At 37.1% G+C, this 19677-nt stretch overlaps 1 protein-coding gene across 10 annotated transcripts in view; it reads right to left on the bottom strand.

The window, feature by feature from the left end:
• The window catches only part of CFAP20DC (CFAP20 domain containing), a 297123-nt gene that overhangs the window by 267591 nt on the left and 9855 nt on the right, over window positions 1-19677 (bottom strand). For 8 of the 10 annotated variants that reach the window (XR_011620118.1, XM_011743543.3, XM_011743563.3 and 5 more), the window contains one exon: window positions 19371-19443. The exons of 1 other annotated variant lie outside the window; for it this stretch is intronic. Coding sequence is in view for 5 of the 9 variants with exons in the window: in XM_011743543.3 (XP_011741845.2) it covers window positions 19371-19443 (73 nt within the window). In the remaining 4 variants the exon portion in view is untranslated. Of the gene's footprint in view, window positions 1-11196; window positions 11300-19370; window positions 19444-19677 lie in introns of those variants that run through there. One more of the 10 variants, XM_071091989.1, reaches the window with a different exon arrangement.

Raw genomic sequence — 19677 nt, forward strand, 5'->3', positions numbered from 1 at the left:
TGCAAGACCCCTTCAGGAACTCAGTGAGGTCAAAACCATTTTCATAACAATACTAACATGTTATTTGTTTTTCACTCTCATTCTCTTACAGCATATAGTGGCGTTTTTCAAAAGGTGACATGATGTATTATATCACAACAGACTGAATTAGAGGCAGACAGGAAAATCTACCTGTGTTCTACAACATTTAGCCAGAGATTAAAAAGATTTGCAAAAATGTAAAATAATTTCACTCTTCACTAAATTATTTTTGTAAGTATAATTTTGGAAAATATAGATGTTTATGTATAGGTTTTTATAGGTATTTATGCTAACATGTCATGGATTTATTATTATTTCTAAATAATAAATATATTTTAAATCACTCAGTGTTAATTTCCAACATGGTAAATATTGAGCTACAACCCACATAAAGAAAAGTCCTTTTGGGATCTCAATATTTTTTAAGAGTGCAGAGGGATCCTGATCCCAAAGAGTTTGAGAATTTTTTTGTTTTACAATAAAGTATATCTGATAGTCATAACATTTTAAATAAAATAAACCCACATTACCAATGCATAAGAGACAAGGATAGGAGGGTCCTCACTTGACTCTTGTTTTCTCAAGAGCCACAGGATCTAGAACACAATAGGTGCTCATATATATTTGTTAAATTAATAAATTGTGTAATAATGATAATATCCACTTTTAAGAGTGCTGTGATAATTGCATGAAGTGTGTGTGTGTGTGTGTGTGTGTGTGTTTATAGTAAATTATCACTGTTCACGATTATTTGCTATCTCCCTTTTACATAGGAGACTGAATACATCCCTGCCCTGTTGATTCTAGGCTTGGCCATGTTAACTGGGCTGGCCAATGAATGTAAGTAGAAGTAACATGTGCCACACAAATATGAGGAGAAGCTTTAAATTCAATTGTGTGGTTCTGCTCAGACTCTTCCTCTTCTGCTCTCGCCTTATGCACAGTATGTCCCAGATAGGGGCTGTTTGTTCTATCTGGGTTCTGGAATGAGAAGACACAGACCAGATACATACTCACCCTATAGATAAAGCAGAGCTGCATCCTACCTGTAGCTCTTAGGTAACGTGAGACAGCTATGTATGAAATTTTGTAAACCATCTTAGGAAACCTGGCAAATACAGCTTTATATTTGTGACCCCAAACATCTTGCCATGTGTTCCTCCAGGCTCTCTTTTCTTTTGCTTGCTGACCAGATATACAGGATCCAGTAGAGGACTCTAAGGCCCTAGATGGAAGATAGAAGCAGTCCAGGTTCCTTGGCCTAATGTATTATAGATGTTCAATAAATCCAACCATTCTAATCAGTGTTATTATTTAGCTAGAGAAACACTAAAGAACTATAGCTTAGTGCTTAAATGACTGCACAGTGCATCTAAATTAAGACAATTTAGACAGTACCATTAAGATAACCTTAGGATTCCAGGTAAATAAAGTACATGACCCACGACAAGACTGGCATCAAAGTATAATAGATCTGACTATAATGAAAAATTTCAGTAACCAGTTACCCATGAATGCCACTAGAGGGGCTCAGGAATATCTGTAGAAGTCACTGGCAGGTGACTGAGAGAAAAATAAATTCTAAAGTGACTGTCAAGTGTCTATAATTAAAGAGCAGTGGAGTGGGTGTATCAGTCCATCTGCCCACCCTGCCTACACTGCCTTCTTATGGAATCTCTTCCAGCTTAAAACTTCTAAAATTGAAACGAGCTTTAGAGCACTTAGCTTAAAAGTACTCTAAGGACCAGTCCCGATTCTTATTTCAAATCTCTGAACCAGCAGATACACAGACTGAACCTGGTCACACAATGATGGGATAGAGTGATGTACTGGTAGCCATTATTGTCCACATACACAATGACAAGAAATCAGAAAAAGCTGATCTGCAGAATGAAACAGAAGAACTGAGCAGCAGACTTACAAACAAAATGAGAGATGAAAGTAGCTGCGAGAAAGAGAGAGACAGAGAGAGAGACCTGTTGACAACTCTCACCTCCCACGAGGTCTGTACCAATTTTTGTGGTTGGGTTCCTTAAGATCTCTCCATGTTCTTCCAGTACATATCTTTTTACTTGAAATAATGTAAATAGATATCTGACCCTCACAATCAAATGGTCATTAAAATAAGTTGCCTTGTTTTTTGCCTTGCTAATCCTGACCCAAGCAAAGAATCTGACTTATTTCTGTTGATTTTTGAAGCGGAGGAATGAGAGAGAAGTAGAAACCTGGGGTATCATAACAGAATTGACCTTCCGCATTTGAGAGTTCAAAGTACTTGCAGAAATAAATTCATTTTTTAAAAGTGTCATAAACCATGATTATGAAATCATAATACATGTCCACCTTTTTGCAACTCAAGCACTAAAAGGCAGGAAAGGTATCAAGAAAAGAGGCTAGAGAGTCAAAAGTCCAGAGCTTTAGTCCTGGTTTTGCCACTAAGAAACTGCAGCCTGAGAGATGTCACATCCCTTTTCTGGGCTTCAGGATTTTTCCTAAAAAAAAACCAGGGAATTAGATAAGATTTGTAGATGCTCCATAATAGAGAATTGAGCTGCTAAAGCTTTTTAAAAGTTTATGCTAACATGTCAGTTTCTAAACACAGTGAATTCATATATTTATTTCAAATCATTCTTTGTAGCATATCAATAATCACATATGGTTTTAAATAATGCTAAGAGATAGTTTACATTCCAAGTTATAGATCAATGGCATTTAACCTCAAAAAAAGAGAATGGTAACATCTATGTACATGAAACAGAAAGGTTGTTCCTACTTACTGCTAATAAATGCAACCAACCACTTACTATACTGAGAATTTCACATTACTGTCATTGTTTGAAATAGTTCATTATAATATCTTTTTAATATGAAATGACATAAAACGAAGGTCACTAATGTGTTCTAGTAAACAAGGGCAGACTATTTGGTTTTAATTAAAGTTGTCTTTGGGGACCTCTATTGTAGGCTTATACTCAAACTCAGAGTTTTTATCTAAGAGTCAACTGTGGTGTTCGACAGTTTTAGTATGGCCTTGAAAACATTTACTTAAATATACTTCTACCCACATGACCATTTTAAGAAAATTCATTCATTACCTAAATTCTCCTGCCTTTACGCATTCTTTAATATAGTTACCATTCTGCCAGTAGAGCTGTGGTGGAGAGAAATGCACTTTATACATGGCAGAGCAAATTAAAAGGTTAAATTAAAGCTCAGTCACTAGTCTTTCGGGAACTAAGAATTGAGAAAAGGAAAACAGAACACTTTCTTAGGCCTGTTCACCTGCTTTCTACTCTAATTCTTGTTTTTTTGTTTGTTTTCCTGTCTTTTTCTAATCAAAGAACAACATCGACAGTGTATCAACACATTTCAGTACAATATAGTATAACAAGCACTACTGAGGACCAATCATGCACAGATAATTCTTCTAAGTGCTGTAGGGATTACATTGATGACAAGATGTAGTCCCTGCCCTCAAAGTAATCATGCACACAATTATGAGAACACCGAGGAAGCACAGACGTTACTACAACTGGAGGATATGGGAAGTATTTATGAAAGATAATGCATTTGAGTTGGACCTTAAAGAACGATTAGGGTTCAAAAAGTGGAGACATGGGATTAGGTTGGATGAAAAACTTGAGCCAAAGGCTGAGAGCTTCTAAGGTGCTCAGCAACCAAGGTGGCTATGGCAAGGAGGAGGAGTGGAATGAATTACGGAGAGAGAGGTGCCTGAGATCAGATCCAGAAGCCTAGAGTACCCAGTGACCACCAACTTTGTGGGGCAACTGGATAAAGAAGCTTGGGCTGCAGGAAATCCTGCTTTTTTCCCCACAGACCCAGGCTAAGATCAAAATCTAAAACTTAAAGTTCAAATACTGATCATTTAAAAAGTAAAAACAAACGTTAGAGTAGCTTAAAACATGGAATTTAAATGTGGTTGAAAATTGCAATATCAGCTTTATTTGACTATGTATTATTACCCAATTTTAAAAAGAAGGTTGAACCATATCAGTGGATTTCAACCTTATGAGGGAGCAATGGCATCCTGTTTACATAAAACATATAAACATTTTCATCCCAAAATGCACATAAGATTAAAAAAAGGGAGGATGAATTGTTTTGTTTGAAGTAACAGAGGGGATTCAGAAGTGTCTAAAAAGCAATGGATTGGATGATTTTTAATTATCTAACTCCAGCTAGCTCCAAAACTCCTTTTCTATGAGTGGAAATTCTAAATGTGAGTATTACTACCTTACCAATTTTAGGCCACCCATATCTTCATTCTGTCTCCCAAAAGAAGTATACCACAGAACAAACTGAAGCCAAATTAAGGGAAGTCTAATAATGCAAAGAATTAGAAAACTACTAAAAGAAGGAAATTAACATTTACTGATCATGTACTACCATGATAGGTACTATACTATAACCAGTCTAAAGTCCAATGAACTCTACTGATGTCTATTATAATATCTGGGCAATGTCTTTTACAAATGGGCCTTAGAAATGGGAAGTTCAATAGCAGCTTCATTGGGATCTAAGTGCTCTGGCCCCTCAAGATCTCATGGTCTATTTGGAGGTGGAGAGTTGGTTGCTGAGATGTCTAGATAATCAGACCATTATGTAATAAATGCCATAACAGACATGTATAAGTGCTATTATAAGATATTTGTAATTTACTACATGTATGCCATTCTATCAGTCATTTCTATGAATCCAAAGAATCTGAGATATTTTTACATCCAAATCAGAAACTTCACAATTTATGAGGAAAAAAAATACAGAAATCAGGAACCTTAGAGATACCAGTCCTTCCCAAAGGGGGATTCTTCTTGTATTTACAACTAGCCAACTTATTAAAGCCAAATGACTTTATAAGATGCCATGATATACTTGAATTGCTAACAATAAATTTAATTAACTACCAGAATAAAAATGAAATACAGTGAAAGGGAAGAAGAACTAAACCAGGGAGACATTTCTCTTGACCAAAGGAAAAAAAGTGAGCTACATATCATGGCATCGAAGAAACATATTTACCTGGCACTGCCATATCAAAAAAGGGAGTGCATTTGGAGGATCTGTGATTTGCTATGAATTGTCTTCAATCATCACTGTTAGTGAAGGCAAACAGGGGCAGTGGAAAATGGGAAAGCCCCATTTATTATGCATTAGGTCACTGGAAGTCTACCGTTTATCTATTTTTCCTAGGTCCTGCTTCTTCACAGTTGAACATTTCTATCTATGGTTCTACACTTGGTCTGGTCACCTGTAACTCCCTTCATACCAGGACTCTGATGCCAGGACTTCTTGCAGTTGTCTTTTAAATAAATAACTAGCATCCATACCAAAACAATAGCAATCACTTTTTTCTTCATGTTTATGCCAACCATTTCTTTCCAAATAGAGAACTTGCATAAGTCAATAGTCAAGCAGGCTGCCAAGAAAAAGCTGCTTTTCCATCTGTCTTTAGGGACAAGTAGCATGAAAATTTCACAAGGAAAGCAGACATGCCCAGTTTGTCTCAAAATGTTTCAGAAGAACAATTTAAAAATTAAATAGCAATGTACTCTTATCTATATTGAAAGAATACAAAAATTATAAATTAAAATATACTGTGCACTTAGAATTTGGCATTATTGAATTTAACCCTCTTAACTACCCAAAAAACACATATAAATATCACCCCCATTGTACAGATGAGGCTTTGACATACAAAGATGTTCAGGAATTTACCCCAGGTCACCATGCTAATAAGTGGTAGAGCCAGTAACTCCCAAATCTATAATCTGACCCATCACAGGACCCTGACTTGTGCCCTGAAAATTGATATGGCAAACATTTAACTGCACAGTGGCTTAACAAATGTATGGCCTTTTATTATTTTGTTTTACATAGTAAAAACACTTCCAAATATTTGTATATATGCATTTTTTCTTTTCTTTTCTTTTAGCTTTGAACATACATCTAGTTTGTTTAAAGAGTATTGTAAAAATAATTTAGAAAAGCAAAATGAACCAAACTAAGAAACAGGAAAAAAAAACTTTTCATAAACATATGTTTAATAGATAAAGGATATGCATCTGATTTATATACTTACCACATATGTTATCAAAAACTTCCACATAAAACCTATTTTAAGGCATGCAAATTTAATATATTAAGAAAGTCAGAATGCAAAGTATCTTAAAGTGCTCTCTTTACTAATGCATGTAACAAAATATACTGATTATGCAAGTACATTTAATTTGACATAATTAAAATAATGAGATTTAAATACTGATGATTTTAAAAAGAAAAAATAGAAATTGAAATTAGCCATAAGATGTGTTCAAAATATTAATGAAATGTTATTGCCACTTTAGTGTACAATACTTCTAGTTTAAAAAAGAGCTACTACTGGCCATTGTTGTCTAGTTCTCAATGCATAGTTTAGAGATGTATTCCCCTGGTGACATAAAATATTTCACTGGATAACATAATAATTCTTTGCATTTGGTTAATATATCTTTTACAAATAACTTAAAATGCTACAAAGCAATCACTATTTTCTTTAAAGGAAGGCACTGAATGACCAAAAAGATAAGAAAGCAAATTTTCCACAGAAAGAGTTGTGCGTAGTTAAATGGATACAATCTCAAAAGCTCTCACTAATGTCATTGTGACCTAAAGATATCAAATTTAGGTATTCTCTCAACTCCAGTGGCTTTAAAGAGGCTGAAGAAGACCAATGACATATGAAAAGATCAGGTCTGCAGCTGTGAGGCCATATTCACTTTACTTAGTTTAAAGTTTCAAAGGAGCCTACTGTCTCCAATGTCACTGAAGAAGGAAAGGTAGGAGCAAAATTCAATAGGGTAGAAGACTCTGAAACTTCTATTAGATTTATTTTCTGACCTCTTTGTCTAGCTCACTAGTAGCAGTACGGAAAAAGTAACGTAAGAGCAACTTTCATTAAATTAGCTTGAGGCTAAAGCTTTGTTTGGAAGGATGTCCAATTTTCCATATTATAGAAATGAAAAAGGAAACTTTGAGGTCTACACGGACCTAAACTCCCTAAAATTCTTAGAAAAAGACCAATGTCTTCAATTAACTCCGGCCATTAAAATAAAAGAGTTCACATTACCATTTACTGTGAGGAAATGGAAACACCAGATTAAAGTGCTGAGTCCAAAGCCACACAACTAGGAAGCACAGCAAAAGGAAAAGATAAAAACTCTGGAATGAGCATCATAAATTCTATATTGAATTCCACGTTAAAATCATTAAACTCCATTCAGATACAATTTCAAATTCAGCATACTGCCATGCAAGGATCACAAAGGATCAGTTAAAATTTCTAAGGACAAGGTACACTTTTAGGGTTTTTTTTTTCTTTTTTAAAGAATTTAACTTTTGCTTTCAACCTTTATCAGATTCCAAATGCAAGTAATACTTCAAACAGCTAAGGGGTCAACATGTGAAAGCTTGTACACAGCAATAATATTCTCCACGACCCAAGGGCTAAGAATTCTAACCTCTCCAAACAGCACATGATGCACACCACAGGGTCTCAGGGTTTTCAACCCATTTATTGAAAAAGCACTTACTGAGCTGCATGAAAATGAGAAAAATAACGTCAATTCACTAGAGGCACAATAGTACAAAATGTCTCTCAAAATTCATTGAGATAATGACAAAATCAGGATAGAAAAAGGAATTAATGCAGCTCAACAATATTCAGAAAATGAATACAATTCCTGTCAAAAATGTAATATCCCCAAATCATTTAGTGTGATTGGCAGCATCAAATAGAGGAAAATGAATTTCTATTTAAAGATGTGGTTGGTTGTTTTCTAAGAGCTCAGGTTCATAGTGTTCCTCCTGTGCACCAGATGTCTGCCCCCAGGCTCTGAAACACCTAGCAAACCACACAGGGAAGCCACGGGCCTCCCAGTGCCTTGAAGATGCAGTTTGGAAAGCACCAAAAATAAAATAAATTTTAAAACCTGTTGTTTTACCTTCAAGTGAAACTGTTAGACACAGTTACACTAAAATATTTTGGAAAAGAAAACTGCCACTAATATTATGAAATAAGCAAGTCAAGATGATTTTTGTAAAAAGCAAGGAAGTCTTTTGTGGGTTGACACCTCGACCCTGAAAATGAGAGAATTCCATTACTCCACTGCTCACCATACTATGTGTTAGTACAATAAACACTCCCTTTGCTCCACATGCAAAATGTAATGTGCTTAGATAATGGCTGGTCAGGTCATGAAGATCTGAAACAACCTTATCCACAGGCGTATGATCCTGAATAATATAATTTTTGATCTTAAAGAAAAAAAGAGAAATCAATAAAGAAGAGGTAAAGTTGTTTCCTAGTTTTCATTTTAAAAAGTCTAAAATGAATTCATCACCTTTGGGATGCAAAATGCAAATAAAATAAAGATTTGAGTAAAGTCCTTCCTTTAATTCGCAGGCATTTAGCTCTTATAAAGATAAAGATAGAAATATCTCAGCATGAAAGAAAGACCTTTCCTTCCTGAAACTCTACAGACAAAATTGTTGTATGAGAAGCCCCTTGAGAAGACATAAAAGGCTTAGCTCTTTCAACTTATACTAAAATTCAAATAAAATATTTACTATATATCTACTACTTACACATATATGTATAGTCAAATAGAAAAATAACAATATTTACAAGTAAGGCAGCCTGGCAAGGGGGTACAGAGCATAGGTTCTAGATTTAGACTACATGTTTGAATTTTGGCTCTAAGAGTTAGTAGCTGGCAAGTTCCTTATCCTTTCTAGGTTTCAGTTCCCTCAAATAATAAAACAGAGGTAATAATTATGCCTTCCACCCAGGCTAATTCTGAGAAGTAATTGAGCTAAAACAATTAAAGTGCTTAGAATAATGCTGATATGTCATAAGTGTTTAATGTTAGCCATTATTATTACTTTATGTTAGTTTTCTCATTTAATGCTTATGACAGACCTGTGAGGTATTATTACTCTCACCCTATAGGGTGAGGCAGGTTAAGTAATTTGACCAAAGTCCCACAGAGATAAAGCAGAATTTGCCTACAGATCTGTCCAGTTCCCAGCCTATAATCTTACTTCCCCATAACACTTCATATGTTCCCCACAGGTCTTGCTCTTATGTCATCATAACATTCATCAATATGTATTTAAATTTCCTTTTAAATAGATCTTTCATTCACAGAGTAACCTCTGAGGACAGAGACTGGGTGCTGCTTCTCCCTTCATTCATTAGTCTACCCATCCTTCTGCCCGTATGTCCGTATTTCAGAGCCTATTATGTGTCATGCCTTGTGTTGGGTGCTGGGATATCAAGTTGAATAGAACAGCCTCCATGTCTTCATGAAACTTGAAGTCCACTCAAAAAGACAGATAATTAAATAACCATATAATAATTATAAACTGTTACAGTTGTAATGAAGGAAAAGAAAGGGGTGCTAGAAAAGGCAGAAGAGATGAACCTCATTTAGTTGGGGGAAAATCATAAAAGGGCTTTCTGAAGAAGGGACACTTAAGCTGAGATGAGGAGGCTGAAGAGGAGGAGTTAGTCAGGCAAAGAGATGGGAACAGAAACCACTGTGCACGGGACTTCACCTGGTACGTGAGGAAGGAAAGAAGCAGGCTGGCAGCCAAACTGTGAGCTTCCAGCAGAGTGAGTGCTATGAGATGAGAAGGGAGAGGTGAGACCAGAACACCCAGGAGTATTGTGAGTTGGGAGTTTATCCTCAGTTCAATGGGAACTTCAGCTGGTTTTTAGAAAGACCACTCTACTGCAGTCTGGAGACTAGAATGAAAGAGGACAAGAGAAGAAGCTGGAAGTTCACTGGGAAGCTCTAAGAATACGGCAGACAAATGTGATGGTGGTTTGGGACTAGGAGGGCAGTAGCAAGCGTGGGGAGAAGTATACAAATTCGAGGTATATCAAATCCCCCATGCCTAACACAATGCCTGAAAATAAGAGGAATTCAATTACCTATCGACTGAATGAACGAGTAATTCCTCAAGCAGAACTGTTGCTGGTTCTCAAGCCCCAACTATCCCATATGCATACTCATCCAGCAGGCATGGGAGACATAGAGAGATGCTGAGGAAATGATGACTAAATTTGTAAACCAGCTGGCAAGACTTCACTTATGAAGACTTCTTGATGTATAAACGTATCTTTATGAAACAAAATGCCTCTCCCATTCTGACAATGAAAAATTTTAGAAGCCAGATACCTTTCTGTTATGTGACTTTCCAAGCTTGTTAGAGAAATGTATTATTTAAAATAGCCTAGAGCTACGCTGCCAGAAACACAGTAAAACACTGAGGGTGCTGAAAGAAAGCCCTTTCATTTAAGGGGGGGAAAAACAGTGCAGCAATGCACAGAAAGACAATCCATACTTGTTATTCCACTTTCCTTCTTGTAAAAACATGATCTCTGTCATTACTTCCTAAAACAGCACTATATTTTGATTGTCTATAAGCAACAAATTCAAATACAGAGTTAGTATATTTTCTCACAATCTGATAAATCCCCAAGGTCAGGAGAGAGAATGTCTTCCCCATGTTATTTAATAATTTTGATCTTTAATCCATAAGACATTTACTTTGTTAAAACTATAAAACTGAAACCATTTGGAAAATCGAAATGTTTTTCCATGCAGATATGAAAACAAGGGAATCTATTTCTATAGTCAACTGAATTTAAAAACTAGTCATCATCCCCAACACCCCTCGAAATGTTTTCCTTTCCTTAAATAGGTCAAGAGCATCAGTAATAGGGTAACAAAGACGTCATCAGGTTTACTTAGATATCAACTGCTCTCTGGCTAGGACTAAGTTAAACCTAAGATACTCATTGATTTCTCAACAATTAAAGCTTCAAGTTTTTTTTTTTTTTTTAATTAGTTAAGACAGTATATTGCCTTGGCTAAAGTAATAAGCTCTAGAGTTTGGGGCACAAACGAAGCTTGATTTTGCATAGAAAAAGAGGGCTCATTGGCAAAAGATTCTGTTCTAACGTTCAGCCAAGTGTCTTGTACAACTTTGATCAAAAGGCCAACTACCAGCACCCTCACCACTGCTTCTGATAGGGAGATAAGAAGAATAAGTGGGCCTATATGGGATTCTATGGGTTGTTAAGGAGCTTAAAAATAAAACATAATTTACCTTCTTCCATTTGGCAGGAACCACTTTTGCCTACACTGAAAATAAAGCTTTGTGTGATCCCCTCTACCTTTAGCATGCCTTTGGAGTCTTGAAAATGCTTTTTCTGTAGAACCAGAAAGCGATATGTGAGTGCATCAAACAATGCTTTGTTCCTGTTACTCTAAGAGCTATTTTAAAGAAACCTAGTGACCATGGCAGATGATGAAAGAAGATCTCAGTAAAAAGTCTACTGAGATTTAAGGTTGAATAAAACAAAGGCATAAATTGTTCCATCTATCTTTTATCACCGGAGAAGATTGTATATTGATAGCTAAAATTCATATGTTAACAACATAAACAAATCATTAATATCCAAATTCATATAAACTAAATGAATAACCTCAAATTTATGTTACTCTCACTTTATTAACAAAGTTCTTCTTTCTTCTTAGTTTGCACCAAACTTACTTAGTAAAAGTAGTATAAAATCATCTTTTATGAGGTGGCTGGCAATATGGCTGAATAGGAACAGCTCCGGTCTACAGCTCCCAGCGAGATCAACCCAGAAGGCAGGTAACTTCTACATTTCCAACTGAGGTACCCGGCTCATCTCATTGAGACTGGTTGTACAAAGGGTGTAGTCCACGGAGGGTGAGCCAAAGCAGGGTAGGGTGTCGCCTCACCCGGGAAGCACAAGGGTTTGGGGAACTCCTTCCCCTAGCCAAGGGAAGCTGTGAGGGACTGTGCCATGAGAAATGAAGCATTCCAGCCCAGATTTTTTACACTTTTCTCATGGTCTTTGCAACCTGCAGACCAGATTTCCTTGGGTGCCTACACCACCAGGGCCCTAGGTTTCAGGCACAAAACTGGGCAGCCATTTGGGCAAACACCGAGATAGCTGGAGAGTTTTTTTCATACCCCAGTGGCACCTGGAACGCCAGTGAGACACAACCATTCACTCCCCGGGAAAGGGGACTGAAGCCAGGGAGCCAAGTGGTCTGGCTCAGCGGATCCCACCCCCATAGAGCCCAGCAAGCTAAGATCCACTGGCTTGAAATTCTCGCTGCCAGCACAGCAGTCTAAAGTCAATCTGGGACACTCGAGCTTGGTGGGAGAAGGGGTGTCCACCATTAGTGAGGCTTGAGTAGGTGGTTTCCCCTCACAGTGAAAACAAAGCCACCTGGAAATTCGAACTGGGCAGAGACCACTGCCGCTGGGCAAAGCTTCTGTAGCCGGACTGCCTCTCTAGATTCCTCCTCTCCAGGCAGGGCATCTCCAAAAGAAAGGCAGCAGCCCCAGTCAGGCACTTACAGATAAAACTCCCATCCTCCTGGGATGGAGCACCTGGGGGAAGGGACGGCTGTGGGCACAGCTTCAGCAGACTTAAACGTTCCTACCTGCTGGCTCTGATGAGAGCAGTGGCTCTCCCAGCACTGCGCTCGAGCTCTGCTAAGAGACAGACTGCCTCCTCAAGTGGGTCCCTGACCCCTGTACCTCCTGACTAGGAGACACCTCCCAGCAGGGGTCAACAGATGCTCATACAGGAGAGCTCCAGCTGGCATCTGGTAAGTGCCCCTCTGGGATGAAGCTCCCAGAGGAAGGAACAGGCAGCAATCTTTGCTGTTCTGCAGCCTCCACTGGTGATACCCAGGCAAACAGGGTCTGAAGTGGACCACCAGCAAACTCCAGCAGACCTGCAGCAGAGGGGTCTGACTGTTAGAAGAAAAACTAACAAACAGAAAGGAATAGCATCAACATCAACAAAAAGGATGTCCACACAAAAACCCCATCTGAAGGTCACCAACAAGCGCAAAAGGCTGAAAATTCCAAAAACCAGAATGCCTCTTCTCCTCCAAAGGATCACAACTCCTTGCCAGCAAGGGAATAAAACTGGATGGAGAAAGAGTTTGATGAATTGACAGAAGTAGGCTTGAGAAGGTGGGTAATAACAAATTCCTTCGAGCTAAAGGAGCATGTTTCTAACCCAATGCAAAGAAGCTAAGAACCTTGAAAAAAGGTTAGAGGAATTGCTATCTAGAATAACCCATTTAGAGAAGAACATAAATGACCTGACGGAACTGAAAAACACAGCACAAGAACTTCGTGAACTGTATACAACTATTAAGAGCCAAATCGTTCAAGCAAAAGAAAGGATATCAGAGATTGAAGATCAACTTAAGCAAATAAAGTATGAAGACAAGATTAGAGAAAAAAGAATGAAAACGAATGAAAAGAGCCTCCAAAAACATGAGACTATGTGAAAAGCCCAAACCTATGTTTGATTGGTGTACCTGAAAGTGATGGGGAGAATGGAATCAAGTTGGAAAACACTCTTCAGGATATTATCCAGGAGAACTTCCCCAACCTAGCAAGACAGGCCAACATTCAAATTCAGGAAATACAGAGAACGCCACAAAGATACTCCTCCAGAATAGCAATCCCAAGACACATAATTGTCAGATTCTACAAGGCTGAAATGAAGGAAAAAATGTTAAGGGCAGCCAGAGAGAAAGGTTAGATTACCCACAAAGGGAAGCCCATCAGACTAACAATGGATCTCTCTGCAGAAACTCTACAAGCCAGAAGAGAATGGGGGCCAATATTTAACATTCTTAAGACTTTTCAACCCAGAATTTCATATCCAGTCAAACTAAGCTTCATAAGCAAAGGGGAAATAAAATTCTCTACAGACAAGCAAATGCTGAGAGATGTTGCCACCACAAGGCCTGCCTTACAAGAGCTCCTCGAGGAAACATTAAATATGGAAAGGGAAAACTGGAACCAGCCACTGCAAAAACGTACCAAATTATAAAGATCATTGACACTATGAAGAAATTGCATCACCTAACGAGCAAAATAACCAGCTAGCATGATAATGACAGGATCAAATTCACACATAACAATATTAACCTTAACTGTAAACAAGCTAAATGCCCCCAATTAAGACACAGACTGGCAAATTGGATAAAGAGTCAAGAACCATCAGTGTGCTGTATTCAGCAGACCCATCTAACATGTAAAGACACACATAGGCTCAAAATAAAGGGATGGAGGAAGATTTACCAAGCAAATGGAAAGAAAAAAAAGCAGGGGTTGCAATCCTAGTCTCTGATAAAACAGACTTTAAACCATCAAAGATCAAAAAAGACAAAGAAGGACATTACATAATGGTGAAGGGATCAACGCAACAAGAAGAGCTAACTATCCTAAATATATATGCACCTAATACAGGAGCACCCAGATTCATAAAGCAAGTTCTTAGAGACCAACAAAGAGACTTAGACTCCACACAATAATAGTGGGAGACTTTAACACCCTACTGTCAATATTAGACAGATCAATGAGACAGAAAATTAACAAGGATATTTAGGACTTGAACTCAACTCTGGTCCAAGCAGACCTAATAGACATCTACAGAACTCTCCACTCCAAATCAACAGAATATACATTCTTCTCAGCACCACATTGCACTTATTCTAAAATTGACCACATAATAGGAAGTAAAACATTCCTCAGCAAATGCAAAAGAATGGAAATCATAACACAGTCTCTCAGACCACAGTGCAATCAAATTAGAATTCAGGATTAAGAAACTCACTCAAAACCACACAACTACATGGAAACTGAACAACCTGCTCTTGAATGACTACTGGGTAAATAACAAAATCAAGACAGAAATAAATAAGCTCTTTGAAACCAGTGAGAACAAAGACACAACACACCAGAATCTCTGAAACACAGCTAAAGCAGTGTTTAGAATTAAATTTACAGCACTCAATGCCCACATCAGAAAGTGGGAAAGATCTAAAATTGACACCCTAAGATCACAATTAAAAGAACTAGAGAAGCGTGAGTGAACAAATTCAAAAGCTAGCAGAAGGCAAGAAATAACTAAGATCAGAGCAGAACTGAAGGAGATAGAGAGATGAAGAACCCTTCAAAATATCAATGACTCCAGGAGCTGGTTTTTTGAAAAGATTAACAAAATAGACAGATCACTAGCCAGACTAATAAAGAAGAAAAGACAGAAGAATCAAACAAACACAATAAAAAATGATAAAGGGGATTTTACCACTGATCCCACAGAAATACAAACTACCATCAGAGAATACTATAAACACCTCTATGCAAAAAAAACACAAAAAACAAAAAACTAGAAAATCTAGAAGAAATGAATAAATTCCTGGACACATACAACCTTCCAAGACTAAACCACGAAGAAGTTGAATCCCTGAGTAGACTAATAACAAGTCCTGAAATTGAGGAAGTAATTAATACCCTACCAACCAAAGAAAGCCCAGGACCAGAGAGATTCACAGTCAAATTCTACCAGAGGTATAAAGAGGAGCTGGTATGAGTTCTTCTGAAACTATTCCAAACAATAGAAAAAAAGGGACTCCTCCCTAACTCATTTTATGAGGCCAGCATCAGCCTGATACCAAAATCTGACAGAGACAAAACAAAAAAAGAAAATTTCAGGCCAATATCCCTGATGAACATTGATGCAAAAAGCTTATCCACCGCAATCAAGTCGGCTTCATCCCTGGGATGCAAGGCTGGTTCAACAGAGGCAAATCAATCAACACAATCCATCACATAAATAGAACCAATGACAAACACCTCATGATCTCAACAGACGCAGAAAAGGCCTTCGATACAATTCAACACCCCGTCATGCTAAAAGCTCTCAATAAACTAGGTATTGGTGGAATGTATCTCAAAATAATAAGAGCTATTTATGACAAACCCATAGCCAATATAATACCGAATGGCCAAAAACTGGAATCATTCCCTTTGAAAACTGGCACAAGACAAGGATGCCCTCTCATCACTCTTACTCAACACAGTATTGGTAGTTCTGGCCACAGAAATCAGGCAAGAGAAAGAAATAAAGGGTATTCAGATACGGAGAGAGGAAGTAAAATTGTCTCTGCTTGCAGATGACATGATTGCATATTTAGAAAACCCTATCATCTCAGTCCAAAAACTTAAGCTGATAACCAACTTCAGCAAAGTCTCAGGATACAAAATCAATGTGCAAAAATCATAAGCACTCCTATACACCAGTAACAGACAAACAGAGAGCCAAATCATGAGTGAACTCCCATTCATAACAGCTACAAAGAGAACAAAATACCTCGGAATACAACTTACAAGGGATGTGAAGGACCTCTTCAAGGAGAACTACAAACCATTGCTCAAGGAAATAAGAGAGGACACAAACAAATGGAAAAACATTCCATTCTCATGGATAGGAAGAATCAATATTGTGAAAATGGCCATAGTGCCCAAGGTAATTTATAGATTCAATGTCATCCCCATCAAGCTACCAATGACTTTCTTCACAGAATTGGAAAAAACTACTTTAAATTTCATGTGGAACCAAAAAAAAGCCCATATAGCCAAGACAATCCTAAGCAAAAAGAATAAAGCTGGCGGCATCATGCTATCTAACTTCTAACTATACCACAAGGCTACAGTAACCAAAACAGCAAGGTGCTGGTACCAAAACAGCATGGTGCTGGTACCAAAACAGATATATAGACCAATGGAACAGAACAGAGGTCTCAGAAATAATGCTACACATCCACAACCAGCTGATCTTTGACAAACCTGACAAAAACAAGCAATGGGGAAAGGATTCCTTATTTAATAAATGGTGCTGGGAAAACTGGATAGCCACATGCAGAATACTGAAACTGGACCCCTTCCTTACACCTTATACAAAAATTAACTCAAGATGGATTAAAGACTTAAACGTAAAACCTAAAACCATACAAACCCTAGAAGAAAACCTAGGCAATACCATTCAGGACATAGGCATGGGTAAAGACTTCATGACTAAAACACCAAAAGCAATGGCAACGAAAGTCGAAATTGACAAACGGGATCTAATTAAACTAAAAAGCTTCTGCACGGCAAAACAAATTATCATCAGAGTGAACAGGCAACCTACAGAATGGGAGAAAATTTTTGCAATCTATCCATCTGACAAAGGGCTAATATCCAGAATCTACCAGGAACTTAAACCAATTTACAATAAAAAAAAAAAAAAAACTCCATCAAAAACTGGGCAAAGGATATGAACAGATACTTCTCAAAAGAAGACATTTATGTGGCCAACAAATATGTGAAAAAAAGCTCATCATCACTGGTCATGAGAAAAATGCAAATCAAAACCACAATGAGATATCATCTCACGCCAGTTAGAATGGCAATCATTAAAAAGTCAGGAAACAGATGCTGGAGAGGATGTGGAGAAATAGGAACGCTTTTACCCTGTTGGTGAGAGTCTAAATAAAACCACTGGGAAGATAATGTGGCGATTCCTCAAGAATCTAGAACCAGAAATACCATTTGACCCAGCAATTCCATTACTGGGTATATACCCAAAGGATTATAAATCATTCCACTATAAAGATACATGCACACATATGTTTATTGCGGGACTGTTCACAATAGCAAAGACTTGGAACCAATCCAAATGCCATCAATGATAGACTGGATAAAGAAAATGTAGCACATATACACCATGGAATACTATGCAGCTGTAAAAGAGGATGAGTTCATGTCCTTTGCAGGAACATGGATGAAGCTGGAAACCATCACTCTCAGCAAACTAACATAGGAACAGAAACCAAACACCACATGTTCTCACTCGTAAGTGAGAGGTGAAGAATGAGAAAACATGGACATAGGGAGGGGAACATCACACATCAGGGCCAATCAGGGGTTGGGGGGCTAGGGGAGAGATAGCATTAGGAGAAATGCTAATAATAATGTAGATGATGGGTTGATGGGTGCAGCAAACCACCATGGCACATGTATGCCTATGTAATAAACCTGCACATTCTGCACATATATACCAGAACTTAAAGTATAATAATAATAAGAAGAAGAATCCTGTTCCAAGCAAAAAGAAGAATGTGAAGAAATATAAGTGTGGAAAACATGACGTGTGAAAATAGATCAGCTTGGTCAATGGATTGACATTGTGTAACATCCAAAAGAGTGATGCAGAACTACCTAGACCAGAATGGAAAGATGTTTTACACAGCTACAGGCGTACCTTGTTTTACTGAGTTTTGCTTTATTGCACTTTGCAGATATTATGTTTGTTACAAGTTGAAGGTTTGTAGCAACCCTGTGTCAAGCAATCTATCAGTGCCATTTTTACAACAGCACGTGGTCACTTTGTGTCTGTAGATCATATTTTTTTAATTCCTGCAATATTTCAAACTGTTTCAGTGTTATTTATTTGTTAGGGTGACCTATGATAGTGATCTTTCATGTTGTAATTGTTTTGGGGTGCCATTAACACATCCCATATAAGATGGTGAACTTGATTAATAAATATTGTGTGTTTGATTGCTTTGCTGAAAAAAAAATCATCTTTTACTTAGTAAAAGCTGTATAGAATCATCTTCCTTAATAAGAAAAATCATTTATTCTGGCATGGAAAATAAAAACCTAAGCTCAGACCTTGGACAGCTATTAATTACAAAGAAAAATGAGAAAATAGCATACCTTAAACATAATGGTTTATTTAAAATATATAAATTTATTAATAAAATCTTAAATAATACTCAATTCTATGCAAGTGTACCAAATGTTATTTTCATTCTCAATAACATCTCACACAATAGATAGCTCAACTGAGTAAAGGTTGTATATTTTCATTTTTGCTAAACAATCTCCATTTAAAACAAATATATTGCTAGCTGTCTATATGTAAACAGGAAGGACTAATACTTCTAGACAAAGTAAATATTATTAAAATAAGATATTTTAATCAATTTTAGACCAACCATAGTTTTGAATAGCAGACAGTATAAAACATAACATCACCCTTCATTCACCCTTCATTCAAACTTCATTCAAATATATAATCCAAAAATCTCAAACTTTTGGATTATATATTTCTTCAAGTTATAGGTCATTTATTGTCAAAATAATAATCCTTTGATATTTTCTTAAACAGATGAAATTTGCTTTCTTTTCCTAGGGAAATGCCAGACTATAATGATATCTAAGAAATATGATTAAATTAGTTTAATTACTTGATGCTGACTTGATATAAGTCACTGCTCTTTAATGCAAAAACTGCCACTTGCAATTAATGATTGTTGGTACTGCTTCAATTGATCAAATGTCTAACACACATAAAACATTCAAAGAAGTTCTGTGTATCTTACAGCAATTCAGTGGAGAAGTCTTGTCCCAGGGGTACGTAAATCTGAAGTACAAGAAACCTCTGGATCAATCCAACTAGAATGAGAGGGGAAAATACACATTCAAATGTTCAAAGCATTTATATGTGCATATAAACAAATACAATCACACACCATCAACAAGCTGAAGCTTTTAGCATTTCAGTAATACACAGAACTGCAATAGCACTACCTATGAGTTACAACCTCATTACGAAAGTAAAAAAATTGATGAAAATAAAATCAAACTCACAGCAAATGTTGTCTTTTAAAGTCCCATCTGTGGCCTTGG

Source organism: Macaca nemestrina, chromosome 2, assembly GCF_043159975.1.
Source record: "Macaca nemestrina isolate mMacNem1 chromosome 2, mMacNem.hap1, whole genome shotgun sequence".
NCBI lineage: Eukaryota > Metazoa > Chordata > Mammalia > Primates > Cercopithecidae > Macaca > Macaca nemestrina.